This window comes from Elephas maximus, chromosome 4 (genome assembly GCF_024166365.1).
Source record: "Elephas maximus indicus isolate mEleMax1 chromosome 4, mEleMax1 primary haplotype, whole genome shotgun sequence".
NCBI lineage: Eukaryota > Metazoa > Chordata > Mammalia > Proboscidea > Elephantidae > Elephas > Elephas maximus.
The window spans coordinates 130,327,574-130,342,325 of NC_064822.1; the positions used below are offsets into that span (position 1 = coordinate 130,327,574).

At 37.9% G+C, this 14,752-nt stretch overlaps 1 protein-coding gene across 1 annotated transcript; it reads left to right on the forward strand.

Moving 5' to 3' along the window:
- Positions 1-7,734: 7,734 nt before the first annotated feature.
- Positions 7,735-13,279, forward strand: LOC126075778 (lysozyme C-like). The gene is made up of 4 exons (XM_049883857.1): positions 7,735-7,946; positions 9,880-10,044; positions 11,640-11,718; positions 12,277-13,279. The coding sequence occupies exons 1-4, from the start codon at positions 7,751-7,753 to the stop codon at positions 12,341-12,343; spliced, it is 507 nt and encodes a 168-aa protein (XP_049739814.1). The 5' UTR covers positions 7,735-7,750; the 3' UTR covers positions 12,344-13,279.
- The last annotated feature ends 1,473 nt before the right edge of the window (positions 13,280-14,752 follow it).

Below are 14,752 nucleotides of genomic sequence, written 5' to 3' on the forward strand. Positions count from 1 at the left end.
GAATGAGTGGCTGAAATTGATTTTATTTTATAGCCTAGCCAAACTCTAGGTTCTTAGAGTGCCGGGGTAATCCATTACTTAAAATACACTTTCAGAGCTCTCTTTCTGTTTATTTGGGTATTGACACAATATTTGTTGTCTTTGAAATTATTTTTCTTTTAGGGGGTTACTACTGTTACACGAATAGTTCATGGTAATGTTGCCGATACTTTGGAAAGAAATGAGAGGAAGATGGACACACCCATCAGTGGATAGTATATGTAAAACCACACAGAAATGAGGTAGGCATTTTTTCCCTATAATTTTTCAAAGCTATAATTTGTTTTGCTTGAAGAAAGATTATAATATTCTTTTATAGTAACTTTCTGATTAAAAATTGACCCATTACAGTAATTTTGCAAAAAGAGTTGAATGAATTTTTTTAAAGTCTTAAATTTCACTAATATTTTTAATAGTTTTTCCATCCAAGCTGTGAATATAACTGTGTGTGTGTATGCTTTGGGAGCATACTGTATATAGACTTGTATCTTAGTTGTCCCACTTAACATTTTAAGTCAATGATCATGTAATTAAATGTTAAGTTTCCAGCTATCTAATTTCCCTGTTCCCTTACCCTTTCATCTTTGCTTTAGAGTAATTATTGACCATTTGGTGTGCTGTACTCAAGGGTAATATTCTTTATTTTATGAGAAATCTGTTATTTAGCTAAAAGGTGTCTCAGGAGATAGTTTTGTTAGGTTTTTTTTTGGAAAAATTCAGTCCTTATTTAAACACGTACACAGTCATGAACTTATATGTTGAAAAAGGAACATCAACAGAACTAAAAGGCAAATGAGAAACTAAGAGAACCATTTACCGAATGTGTCACAGATGAAGGGTTAATACCCTTAATATACGGGAAAATGTGTTACAAATTTAGAAAGAAATTAACTTGAATTTCAAAATGTGCAAAAACGTGGACAGAAAATGAGTAACAACAATGAACATGTATAAAATGTTTATTATATAGCAGAATCTGTTAGGCACTATCCAAACACTATTTCACTGAACTCTCTCATCAACCTAAGAAACAGGTATTATTATTGTTATCCCATTTTTCAGTTGAAGAAACTAAAACTTGTTGTTTTTAGGTGCCATCAAGTCGATTCTGACTCAGAGCGATCCTATGTACAATAGAACGAAACACTGCCTAATCCCGCGCCATTCTCACAATCGTTGTTATGCTTGAGACCATTGATGCAGCCACTGCGTCAATCCATCTCATTGAGGGGCTTCCTCTTTTTCACTCTGCCTCTCCTTTACCAAGTAGGATGTCTTTCTCCAAGGACTGATCCCTCCTGATAAAAAAAAAAAAAAATTTTTTTCTCCTGATAAAATGTCCAAAATATGTCATCTTGCCTCTAAGAAGCATTCTGATTGTACTTCTCCCAAGACAGATTTGTTCATTGTTTTGGCAGTCCCTGGTATATTCAATATTCTTCACCAACACCACAGTTGAAAAGCGTAAATTTTTCTTTGGTCTTCTTTATTCATTGTCCAGCTTTCACATGCATATGAGGCAATCATAAACACCCTTACTTGGGTCAGGCGCACCTTAGTCTTCGAGGTGACGTCTTTGCTTCTTAACACTTTAAAGAAGCATTTTGCAGCAGATTTGCCCAATGCAATGCGTCTTTTGATTTCTTGACTGTTGCTTCTCTGACTATTGATTGTGGATCCAAGTAAAATGAAATCCTTGACAGCTTTTCTCCGTTTATTATGATGTTGCTTATTGGTCCAGTTGTGAGGATTTCTGTTTTATGTTGAAGTGTAATCTACACTAAAGGCTATAGTCTTTGATCTTCATCAGTAAGTGCTTCAAGACCTCTTCACTTGCAGCAAGCAAGGTTGTGTCATCTGCATATTGCAGGTTGTTAATAAGTCTTCCTCCAATCCTGATGCCCCATTCTTCATATAGTCCAGCTTCTCAGATTATTTGCTTGGCATACAGATTAAAGAAGTGTGGTGAAAAGATACAACCATGATGCACACCTTTCCTGCCTTTAAACCACGCAGTATCCCCTGTTCTGTTCAAACTGCCTTTTGATCTATGTACTGACTCCTCATGACCACAAGGAAATGTTCTGGAATTCCCAATCTTTACAATCTTATCCGTAATTTGTTATGATCCATACAGTCGAATGACTATTTGAATAGTCAATAAAGCACAGGCAAGCATCTTTTTGGTATTTTCTGCTTTCACCCAGGAGCCTCTGGGCATGAGCACTGATACCCCTGGTTCCACGTTCTCTTCTGAATCTGGCTTGAATTTCTGGCAGTTCCCTGTTGAAATATTGCTGCAGCCACTTTTGAATGGTTTTCAGCAACATTTTCCTTGAATAAGATATTGATGATATTGTTTGATAATTTCTACATTCTGTTGGATCACCTTTCTTGGAAATAGGCATAAATATGAATCTCTTCCAGTCAGTTGGCCAGGAAGCTGTCTTCCAAGTTTTTTGGCATAGATGAGTGAGCACTTCCAGGGTTGCATCTGTTTGTTGAAACATCTCAATTGGTATTCCGTCAATTCCTGGAGATTTGTCTTTCACCAGTGCCTTAAGTGTAGCTTGGACGTCTTCCTTCAGTACCATCGGTTCCTGATCATTACCACCTCTTGAAATGGTTGAATGTCGACCAATTCTTTTTAATATAGTGACTCTGTGTATTCCTTCCATCTTCTTTTGATGCTTCCTGCATGTTTTAATATTTTCCCTGTGGAGTCCCTCAGTATTGCAATTCTAGGCTTAAACTTTTCTTCAGTTCTTTCAGCTTGAGAAATGCCGAGGGCGTTCTTCCCTCTTAGTTGTCTATCTCCAGGTCTTTGCAGCTGTCATTATAATACTTTGTCTTCTCGAGCCATCCTTTGAAATCTTCCGTTCAGCTCTTTTACTTTATCATTTCTTCCTTTCACTTTAGGTGCTCTACATTCAAGAGCAAGTTTCAGAGTCTCTTCTGACATCCATTTTGTTCTTTTCTTTCTTTCCTGTCTTTTTAACAACCTCTTGCTCTCTTCATGTCTCATGTCTGTGATGTCATTCCACAACTTGTCTGGCCTTCAGTTATTAGTGTTAAATGCATGAAATCTGCTTTTAAGATGGTCTTTCAATTCAGGTGTGATATATCCAGTAAAACATAAAAGGATTAAATAATTTGCCCAGGTGTCTAAATCTAATAACTGCTGGAGCTGAGTGTTAAGGTCGAACATGGCTAATATTGACATTGGCTCCTGTGCAGGTCCCAACCCAGGAAGTCATACTTAAAATTATGCCAAAGTTTACACAAAAGTAGCTTGTTCTTCAAATTGAAAAGTCACTTATTTGCCAAAGTGGTAGGCTTAGAAAAAGGCATTGTGCATGATGACTCAAGCCGCTATCATGTCAACTGTCACCAGGCACCTGAACGTTTACAGAGTTCTATTCACCCTCCCCTTCAGGAACAAAATGAAAGATCTTCACCAAGTAATAGTGTCCTTCTTTCACCTGTGGAAACAGTCCATGGAGAAGCTCAGTATCATCATTCAGAACACTGCTGGGGTCGACTGTGGAACAGACCATCAGTTGCCCATATGCAAGTTTCAATTGAAGCTGGAGAAAATTACAGCCATTCCATGAGAACCAAAATATGACCTTGAATATATTCCACCCGAATCTGGAGACCATCTAAAGAATGGATTTGATGCAAAAAAAAAAAAAAAAAAAAAAAACCTTGAATATATTCCACCCGAATCTGGAGACCATCTAAAGAATGCATTTGATGCAAAAAAAAAAAAAAAAAGATATAATGCATTGAACACTAATAACCAAATATCTGAAGAGTTGTGGGATGACATCAAGGGCATCATACATGAAGAAAGCAAAGGGTCATTAAAAAGACAGGAAAGAAAAAAAATGGATGTCAGAAGAGACTCTGTAACTAGGTCTTAAATGTAGAGTAACTAAAGCAAATGGAAGAAATGGTGAAGTAAAATAGCTGAACACAAGATTTCAAAGGGTGGCTCAAGAACACAAAATAAAGTATTATAATGAAATGTGCAAAGACCTGGAGTTAGAAAAGAAAATACTGGTCATTTCTAAAGCTGAAGGAAAAATTCAAGCCTTGAGTTGCAATTTTGAAGGACTTTATAGGCAAAATATTGAATGACACTGGAAGCATCAAAAGAAGGTGGAAGGAATACACAGTCGCTCTACTAAAAAGAATTGGTCGACATTCAACCATTTCAGGAGGTAGCATATGATCAGGGACTGATGGTATTAAAGCAAGAAGTCCAAGCTTCACTGAAGGCATTGGCAAAACCAAGACTCCAGGAACTGAAGGAACACCAATTGAGATGTTTTAACAAACAGATGCAATGCTGGAAGTGCTCACTTGTCCATGCCAAAAAATTTGGAAGACAGCTACCTGGTCAACCAAGTGGATGAAATCCATGTCTGTTCCCATTCCAAAGAAAGGCAATCCAATAGAAGGTGGAAATTATTGAACAATATCATTAATATCACATGCAAGTCATTCCAAAGCAGTTGCAGCAGTACACCAGCAAGGAACTGCCAGAAATTCAAGCCAAATTCAGAAGAGGACGTGGAATTAGGGGTATCACTGCTGATGTCAGATGGATCTTGGCTGAAAGCAGAGAATGCCAGAAAGATGTTTACCTGTATTTTATTGACTATGGAAAGTCATTTGTCTGTGTGGATCATAACAAATTATGGATAACATTGGGAAGACGGGGAATTGCAGAAAACTTAATTGTGCTCATGAGGAACCTGAATGTAAACCAAGAGTGAGTCATCTGAACAGAGTAAGGGGATACTCTGTGGTTTGAAATCAAGATAGGTGTGCGTCAGGGTTGTATCCTTTCACCGTACTTACTCAATCTGTATCCTGAGCAAATAACCCAAGAGTGGAGTATATGAAGAAGAACCAGCCATCAAGACTGGAGGAAGACCCATTATCAACTGCTATATGCAGATGACACTACTTTCCTTGCTGAAAGCAAAGAGGACTTGAAGCAGTTACTGATGGAGATCAAAGACTACAGCCTTCCTTATGCATTAACATCTCAACGTAAAGAAAACAAAAATCCTCACAACTGGACCAATAAACGACATCATAATAAATGAAAAGAAATATTGAAATTCTCAAGGATTTCATTTTACTTGGAACCACAGCCAACACCCATGGAAGCAGCAGTCAAGAAATCAAACGGCATATTGCATTGGACAAATCTGCTGCAAAAGACCTCTTTAAAGTGTTGAGAAGTAAAGATGTTACATTGAGGACTAAGGTACGCCTGACCCAAGCCATGATACTTTCAGTTGCTTCATATGTATGCAAAAGCTGGACAATGAATAAGGAAGACCAAAGAAGAATTGATGCCTTTGAATTATGCTGTTGGCAAAGAATATTGAGTATACTATGGACTGCCTAAAAAAGCAAAAACTCCATCTTGAAAGAAGTACAGGCAGAGTGCTCCTTGCAAGTAATGATGGCACGACTTCATCTCCCTTGCTTTGAATATGTTATCAGAAGGGATCAGTCCCTGAAGAAGGACATCATGCTTTGTAAGGCAGAGCATCAGTGAAAAAGAGAAAGACCCTCAGTGAGATGGATGGACACAGTCGATGCAACAATGGGCTCAAGCATAGCTATGATTGTGAGTATGGTGCAGGACCAGAGAGTGTTTTGTTCTGTTGCACATAGTGTTGCTATGAGTCGAAATTGACTTGAGGGCACCTAACAACAGTAACACTGGGTATTATAACGTAACAAAATAATCTGGAATCTATAGACACCTTTCCCAAGAGAATAAAATACATACATTGCACCAAATATGCAATACGTGCAAAATTTCTGGGGAAAAATATCTGTGCCCGAAAAGTATGCTTACTTCTTATTTTATTTTTAAAGAGCTTGCTCATTAAACTCACCTCAAATGAAATAATAGTGTTTTGATAAGATGTTATCACTGTTCATCGCTCTGCCCCAGGAGAGATAAAGGACCAAAACATCTCTTCTGTTTAAGTGTTCACATTATCATGCTATCATTTTGGTTTGGGATGTCATGCAAATATTTCCTTATTCCATCCCAAGAAAGTGGAAGTCCAGAACTATTCAGATATTTAAAAGGAAAAGTTAATCTCGCCAGCAGAAGGCTGAGACAGTGTGGATAATAACTAGATGCACGTTAGCATTGAGTTGGAGAGAATATATAGGGGACTAAAGACTAGCATTTTACACTCGCTTCTGTCTCTTTGGGTCCTGAAAATCTGTCTCTATATTTGTTGTGAATTAACAAAATTAGACCTAGCTTCAAAAATGGAATTATTTTTATTTTCTTAGACAAGGTCTCCAACCAGTAATTTAGAGGCAAAGCTGGAGAATAATCTTAGAGGACAGACAGAGAGAGACTGCTATTGATGAAAATTAAGAGTACTACAAAGTGATGACATTTTGTGTGGCTCAGAATTTGTCTTCATAGGCAGGTCCGGAAGGACAGTTCCTTTTGAGCTATGGCCGCTATATATATATATATACATACACATACATAGCATTGTTCTTAAAAATGTGCACAGAATAGAGGGTCTGGGACAGAGCTGGAGAAAAATGTAGAACAAAATTATAATTCAAAAAGAAAGAGCAGACTTGCTGGCCTTACAGAGACTGGAGAAACCCCAAGAGGATGGCCCCGGACACCCGTTCAGCTCAGTAATGAAGTCACTCCTGAGGTTTACCCTTCAGCCAAAGAGTGGACAGGCCCATGGAAGAAAATGAGACTGAAGGGACATACCAGCCCAGGGGCAAGTACTAGAAGGCAGGAGGGAATAGGAACGCTGGTAATAACGAACTCAAGGTCAAGATGAGAGAGTTTTGACATGTCAGGGGGTTGTTAACCAACGTCATAAAACAATACTTGTACTAACTGTTTAATGAAAAACTAGTTCATTCTATAAACCTTCATCTAAAATGTACAATTAAAAAAAAAAAGTGCACATCCTGAGCTGATTATTTTAAAGGGAGCACTTAGTTGAATATATCTATTTAGGTGTATTTGATTTTGAAAGTTTCAGTGCTTTACGATAACTCTTTATGCTCTAACATGGAAATGGAGGCAAGGCCTTGTACAAAAAGAGTTGCGAACGTTCTTAACAGCAGCCTTATTTATAACAATTGAAAATTAGATTTATAATAGTAAAAAATGTATAATAGTAACAAAAAATGTTTAGAATAGGGAAATGGCTGAACAACAGGATATAAACCTATATACCACTAAAATGACAGGCACATGTGTTTGTGTCTATTTGTGGAAAAGCACATATAAGTTAATTTTAAATGAAAATGAAATAGTGAATGTACACAAAATGATTTCGTGGAAACGAGTGTTAATTAAAGAATAGGGCTAACTTTGAGATATGTATAATGTTCATTAGTTTGTTTTTTTTTTCTTTAGAGTTGCTCAAATTCAAAATAAGGAGGACATTTCCATTTTGGATACAATGCAACTTCTCAATTCTTCCTGAACCAGGTGTTCCTGTTCCCTCCTGTCTTAAAAAATGTAACTTCCTTCATAGGTAATTCTTAGGTCATCAGGATCTGTATGTTCAAACATAAAAAGCAAAAAACCTTTTAATGTCAGTGGATAAACAGTTCCTCCTTTCCGCATAGTTCAAAGAGTGGAGCCACCAAACCACTAGGAGAAGGAGGAAGTTACAAGATGTTAAATACTGGGACCAGCTCACCCTGGTTAGCTGAGCCATCTGACTTCCCAGTCAACATGAAGGCTCTCCTTATTCTGGGGCTTCTCTTCCTTTGTGGCACTGTCCACGGTAAGGTCTTTAAAAGGTGCGAGTTGGCCCGAACTCTGAAGCGACATGGACTGGATGGCTACAGGGGAATCAGCCTGGCAAACTGTAAGTCTGCTCTCCTTTCCACAGAGATACCCCAGGGAGGATGATAATAAGAAGGGGCTCAAGAGACAGAAAGGGCCACATAAACCAGAGACTACATCAGACTGAGACCAGAAGAACTAGATGGTGCCCGGCTACAAAAGATGAGTGGCCTGGGAGGGACACAACAGAGAACGCCTGAGGGAGCAGGAGAGCAGTTGGGTGTAGGCTCCAAATTATCCTAAAAAGACCAGACTTAATGGTCTGACTGAGACTAGAAGGACCCCAGTGGTCATGGCCCCCAGACCTTCTGTTGGCCCAGGACAGGAACCATTCCCAAAGCCAACTGCTCAGACAGGGATTGGACTGGTCAATGGGTTGGAGAGGGATGCTGGTGAGGTGTGAGCTTCTTGGATCAGGTGGACACTTGAGACTATGTTGGCATCTCCTGCATGGAGGGGAGATGAGAGGGTAGAGGGGGTTAGAAGCTGGTGAAATGGACATGTAAAGAGAGAGTGGAGGAAGGGAGCAGGCTGCCTCCTTAAGAGGAGAGCAATTGGGAGTATGTTGCAAGGTGTATATAAATTTTTGTGTGAGAGACTGACTTGATATGTAAACTTTCAGTTAAAGCACAATAAAAATTAAAAAAAGAAAATTTGCTGGGATGCAGTAACACAAAAGAAAAAAAGGGGCTCTGAGAGAGTGGACTTTTTAAAATTTTATTGGTGTTTGCATACTTAAAATGATTAAAAACACCAATTTGTTCCTTTAAAATCAGAGATACCAGATTCAGGAATTAGAACAAGAGAGGGCAAAATTCCTACCATTTTAAGTACAATAGAACCTGTTCGTGCTCTTCCGGTTCCACTGGGTTTGCCAGTTGCCTCCAACTCAATGGCGCAAGTAGGCTGACTAAAAGATACATTTGAGGATCTGGGATATCGCTGCCAATTCCTCCTTACGTGACTCGGGAGAGCCTAGAGTGATGCAGTATGGTTTTAAAGCTTCTCCTGTCACAACGTGGGATTTTTAACATTAACATTAAAAAGATTATGTTCAACTCTTAATACCAGGGCAGTAGGAAACTATTTCTCCTCAGTAACTGTGCTACATAAGAATCCCTGAAACTCAGCCATGAAATAATGTTTTAATTCTTATTCACCTGGTTGATTAACTATTTTTCATTTTCTTCCACACAATTCAAGAGGTGCACTGAGTAAAACTTACTTTCTATTTTAGTACATATTTGCTAATATAAGTACTGTACTTTTCAGATTGAATTCAGGTATTTCCCCTCAGTAACTATTTTTGAATAAACAATTAAATGAATGATTTCATGGAAAAAATATTCCTTTCGATTCTATAGCTGTTGTCTTGCAGAGTCTGACTTTATATTCAAATACCCTGTTAAGGATTTTAAGAAAATTTTGTGTGACAGAAAATTCTTATTTTCTCTAATCAAAAGCATTTTTCCATCAGTCTGGAAATTCCTGTGTGGTGCAAGGGATTAATGCACTCAGCTGTTAATCAAAAGCTTAGAGGTTTGAGTGCACTCAGAGGTACCTTGGAAAAAAGGCCTGGCTATCTACTTCTGGAAAAATCTTCCACTGAAAACCCTATGGAGCACAGTTCTACTCTGATACACATGGGATCACCATGAATTGCAGTCGACTGGAAGGCAACTGGTTTATTGCTGTATCGCCTATGAATTAAAAAACTCCACTCAACATTCTGGGCTGAATGTTGCCTGAGGTATAGGGGAAGGGTAAAAGGATATTGTATATACTTTTAAAAGTATCTTATCTTGTTTCACTAGTATTACAAAATTATTTGCATTGTGAAAAGGACTTTCTTAGGAGCCCTTTAACACTAAAATGTTAAAATAACTTTGCAAGTCAAATATATATTTACACTTACAGTATAAGTGATTTGGTGTTGCTCACTTATTACTTTTCAGGGGTGTGTTTGGCCAAACATGAGAGTAATTACAAGACCCGAACTACAAACTATAATCCTGGAGACAAAAGCACTGATTACGGGATTTTTCAGATCAATAGCCGCTACTGGTGTAATGATGGCAAAACCCCAAACGCAGTTAATGCCTGTGGCATATCTTGCTACGGTAAGACAAGATAACATATAAGTGATGGCACAGGACCCATCTGGTTGTACTTATTAGAGATGCAATACAAATTTTAAAAAGCCTTGAAAGTTTCATCAGGGACTTGTAAAAACTCCATCTCAACTTCCAGATACTCCTAATAAGTTATTTTATGGATTTGTTTATTTGGGGTGAAACAAATATTGTATTTGAGCTCATATAAATATAAAAATAACATATGGAATCTTTCGTGCATAAAAGAATAAGTATTGCAAAATTAATATTATTAAATTTTGAAATGTTAAATCCCTAATAAGATTAGTCTTAGAATATTCTTCTTTTAAAATCCAGTTAATGTAACTTTAAAAAATATTTTGTTGTGTATAATAATCTGTGGTCATTGAATAAAAATTAGACAATACTAAGAAACAAAATCACCCATAATTTTACTACTCAGAAATTTATAACCATTGTTAACTTTTTGAAAAATACTTTACAAGACTATATATCAATCATGTATACAAATGTAAAGCTATATCTCATGCACATTTACCCACATACAAACATGTAAGCAATGTATGTTTTTACAAAAATGAAATTGTATTACCTATACTACTTTATGACTTTTTATTGTTTAAAATTATTTCCACGACAACAAACAAAACCGTATTATCATTTTTAAAGGACGTATAGAATTCCGTTACATGAATATTGCAGAATTTATTGATTCAACTCCTATTGGAAACACATAAGTTGTTTCCACTTTTCCCGATTGTAAATTACTATGAAAAACCTTGTACATACATCTTTGGGTTCATTTCCTAAAAGCGGAATTGCTAAGTAAAAAAATTAATAGGCAAATTTTTTTTTTTTTTTTTTTTACATTGCCTAGTACAAACACGACCACCAAGTACAGCCAGAATGCTCATTAGAAGCAAACATGGTGAGACTTAGTCTCACTTATTTTAGACATGTTATCAAGAGGGACCAGTCCCTGGTAAAGTATAGAGTCAGTGAAAAGGAGGAACACCCTCAACGAGATGAATTGGCACAGTGGCTACAACAGTGGGCTCAAACATAACAACGATTGTGAGGATGGCGCAGGACCAGGCAGTGCTTCGTTCTGTTGTACATAGGGTCGCTGGCGGTCGAAATCGACTGGACAGCAACTAACAACAACAACGGGAAGTACAAACAGGTCGTAAGGTCATAAAATACCTTAAAACCAAACGCACTGCCATCAGGTTGATTCTGACTCATAGTGACCCTATAGGACTATAGTGCCCCTATACAGTTTCTAAGGAATGCCTGGTGGGTTGAACTGCCAATCTCTTGGTTAGCAGCCGTACCTGTTAACCACTAGACCACCAAGGTTTCCATATTAGTTTAAAATTTCAGAACTCCCAACAACTTGGTAAATGATAAACAAAATGTTTCATGCCAAATAGAATGGAATGAAGAGAAAATTTTTCTCCTATTCACAGATACATGGACTCTTGGAAAATAACTTCCTAGTATTCCTTCCTCAGCCTAGTAGAGTTAAAGCTGGCTAAACCTAAACTTACAACGAGATTTCTATGAAAGCTGTTTTCATTCCTTACTGCCTCTTTTTTCAGATTTACTGCAAGGTGATATCACTCAAGCTGTAGCTTGTGCGAAGAGAGTTGTCAGGGATCCACAAGGCATTAAAGCATGGTATGTTTTCAGTCATTAAAGGGGTAAACTATTTTACACTGGTATTGATTTGTGCAGAGATCAGGGTTTCAAAGGCCGAAGTATGCTACTGAGAACTAGAAGTTGTGTCTTTAGATTTATGCTGAACATTGTACAGCAATATATAGTTCTTGAAGAAACAATCTACCTTACCTAAATTCACACTCTTAATCTCTGCCTCATCAATTCAGGGTTTTTTTTTTTTTTTTTAAGGGTTTTTATGATTCTCCACACTGTCTGTGCTTCTAATATCTTGACATTATTTTTAGAACAAAGAAATGTGTAATGATGCCCTTTGTAGTTGCTGATGTGGAAGGCACGTAACTCAGTGTTTGTATTCTGCCTTCTGAGCTTTAGTGGGGCTTTGGGGAGGAGTGGAGTGCTTTGTATATTTCCATTTATTAAATAATACCTGACTCTATCTATAGTCTATAGTTTATTTATTGGTAAAATTCTTTCTTCCCCCCAGAAGATTTGAAGTATGTATATACAATGAAGATAGTTTAACCTTTTTACGGTTTGTTTGACCTTTCTCTACAGGGTAGCATGGAGAAAACATTGTCAGAACCGTGATCTCACTCAGTATGTTCGAGGCTGTGGGGTTTAACTGCAGAGTTTTCGTTCTTCAGCTCGCTTTTGTCTCTTTTCATATTAAGGCAGTAGTAAATAAGTGAAAGGTCACACTACTTTTCTTTCCCTTTCAAACAAGGAACTTTTTTTACAGAAGCAGGAGCAAAATATTGCCTTTCTCCTAAGGCTTAGTGATTAATAACATGTACTATTTGATTATGGGTATTTGACGTTACACCTACAGCATTTTTCAGTTTGCGTCAAAGAACTAATGCTGGTAGAAATGAATCTAAAGTCTTGGTTCACAAATACATCTCTGATATATTCAGTTCGTAATCAAAGAAATAACCCCGACTTAAACTGGATAATACAGTTAGTCCACAATATTAGATAAAAATGTAATAGAAGACTCTCTCAAAATAAACTGATCTCAGGCAGAATCCCAACTACGTAGGCATACAATGCCTCCAACTGTTCAGTCATCTCCAAATGAGACAGCCACTCTTTGTTGGACAATCTCAAATTTAAAAAGGTACAGAACGCCAAATGGCTAAAGTGGAGATTGCCTGAATGAATAATTTTGTTTTCATGAAGTGTGTGACCTTTGGTTGAAATTTTTTCTGAAAAATATTGCTTTTATGCAGCTTTACAAATAGACTCACAATTTCAATCTATTTTAGTCCCTTAAAAACCTGTCCTATCTTGAGCTGTAAACTTCCACTTAAAGCACAATAAAAAAAAAATTTAATTAAAAAACTGTCACATGCATCTTGCTGATCATGAAGGAAAGATAAGGAAAGATTAGATAAGCTGTTGCTATTCTTTAATTTTATTAATGTAAATTCATGCCTGAAAACTAAATCCAGAAGGCAGATGAGTTTGCAAATAGTGAAATGCTAATGAACAACAGCTAAGAAATTATGCATATTGTAAAAAAAAATGCAAACATGGTTATTAAAGGCTTCGCAACTCACACCTTGTATGTTTGTTTAAGACTGGAGTCTTTGAAGAAAAAAAATTTGAAAAAAATGATTTTGCACTCAATATATTTCCTATATCCTCACTTGCACCCAAACTGCTGCATGTTGCTGCAGAAAAACACACAAATATCCTGATAGTTCTCACTTTAAATTCATTGCTACGAATCTCAAATGAACACTCAAACCTATCTGGCCATCTTAGTTATTTCTCTGCAGTCCTCCCTGTTGGTGTCCCCACTCTAAAATAAGTATTGCTATTTTACTTCTTCTCCTCTCTCTCCAAAGTCCCAGTATCCTCCCCCCAGTCCTCCACTTCGCCGAGCCCCCACTCGCCTCATATTACACTGAGAATAGCTGTCTTCTTCACCCCACTCAGGCTCTGAAACCTGTCATTGGGCTGCCACCCACACACACCTGCACCCCTCCTTACTGTGTCCCTGTTCCAACACACCATGCTGAAACACTCTCCTCATAGGGAGGAGGGCAAAACTTATTTTTTATCGTTCTGATCACTCACGCCTGGATGGCACAAGCAGTTTGCCTTCAGTTTCTAATGTAAAGGTTGCCGGTTCAAACCCACTCAGTGTCTCCATGGCGGAAAAACTTAGTGAACTGCTTTTATAAAGATTACAGCCAAGAAAACTCTATGAAGCAGTTCTATTTTCAAATATATTGGGTTGCCATGAGTCGGGACTGACTCAGCGGCAACTAACAACAACATATCCCAAACACAGAATACTGCTTTGAATAAGGGACATTCTCAATAAACCCTGATTGATGCAATGAGCCTCTTGTCCATTCTTTAGTATGTTCCTCAAAGTTGGTCTTGCAAAGCTTTTCATAGTTTTAAGCCCACTTCATTCCATTACAACAACTTCTGGTATCCCAAGAGTCAGCCTCAAGTCCATGTGGATGTAGTGCATAAATCATCTGTGGGGGGTTGGCAGCAGAGGGCCCCAACACAGGTACAGCTTCAGGCTCTGGGCATATCTTGATATGAATAAACTCAGGAAGCTGACACAGGATTCTCTGAGGTGTATGACATATGGGTCTAGGCAGGGGTGGTGGTGGTGTTGCTGTTCGCTGCCGGCAAGTCCTTTTTGACTAATAGTGACCCTATCTACAACAAAAGGAAACACTGCCCGCTCCTGCACTATCATCACAATCGTACTTGAGCCCGTTGTTGTAGGTACTGTGTGAGTCCATCCCGTTGACGGCCTTCCCCTTTTTCAATGACCCTCAACTATAACAAGCATGATGTCCTCCAGAGACTGATTCTTGCTGATAACACGTCCAAAGTATGTGAGACATAGTCTGACCATCTTTGAAGGTAGGGAATAGAGACTTGAAGAGTGACAGTTAAGAAACAGAGGTGAGACTTATCTAAGACAGGCCAGGCTGACTGAGGAAACAGCAGAAGTTGGCTGAAAATGGAAAGCGATGTATTTTGATAATATCTGTTGTTG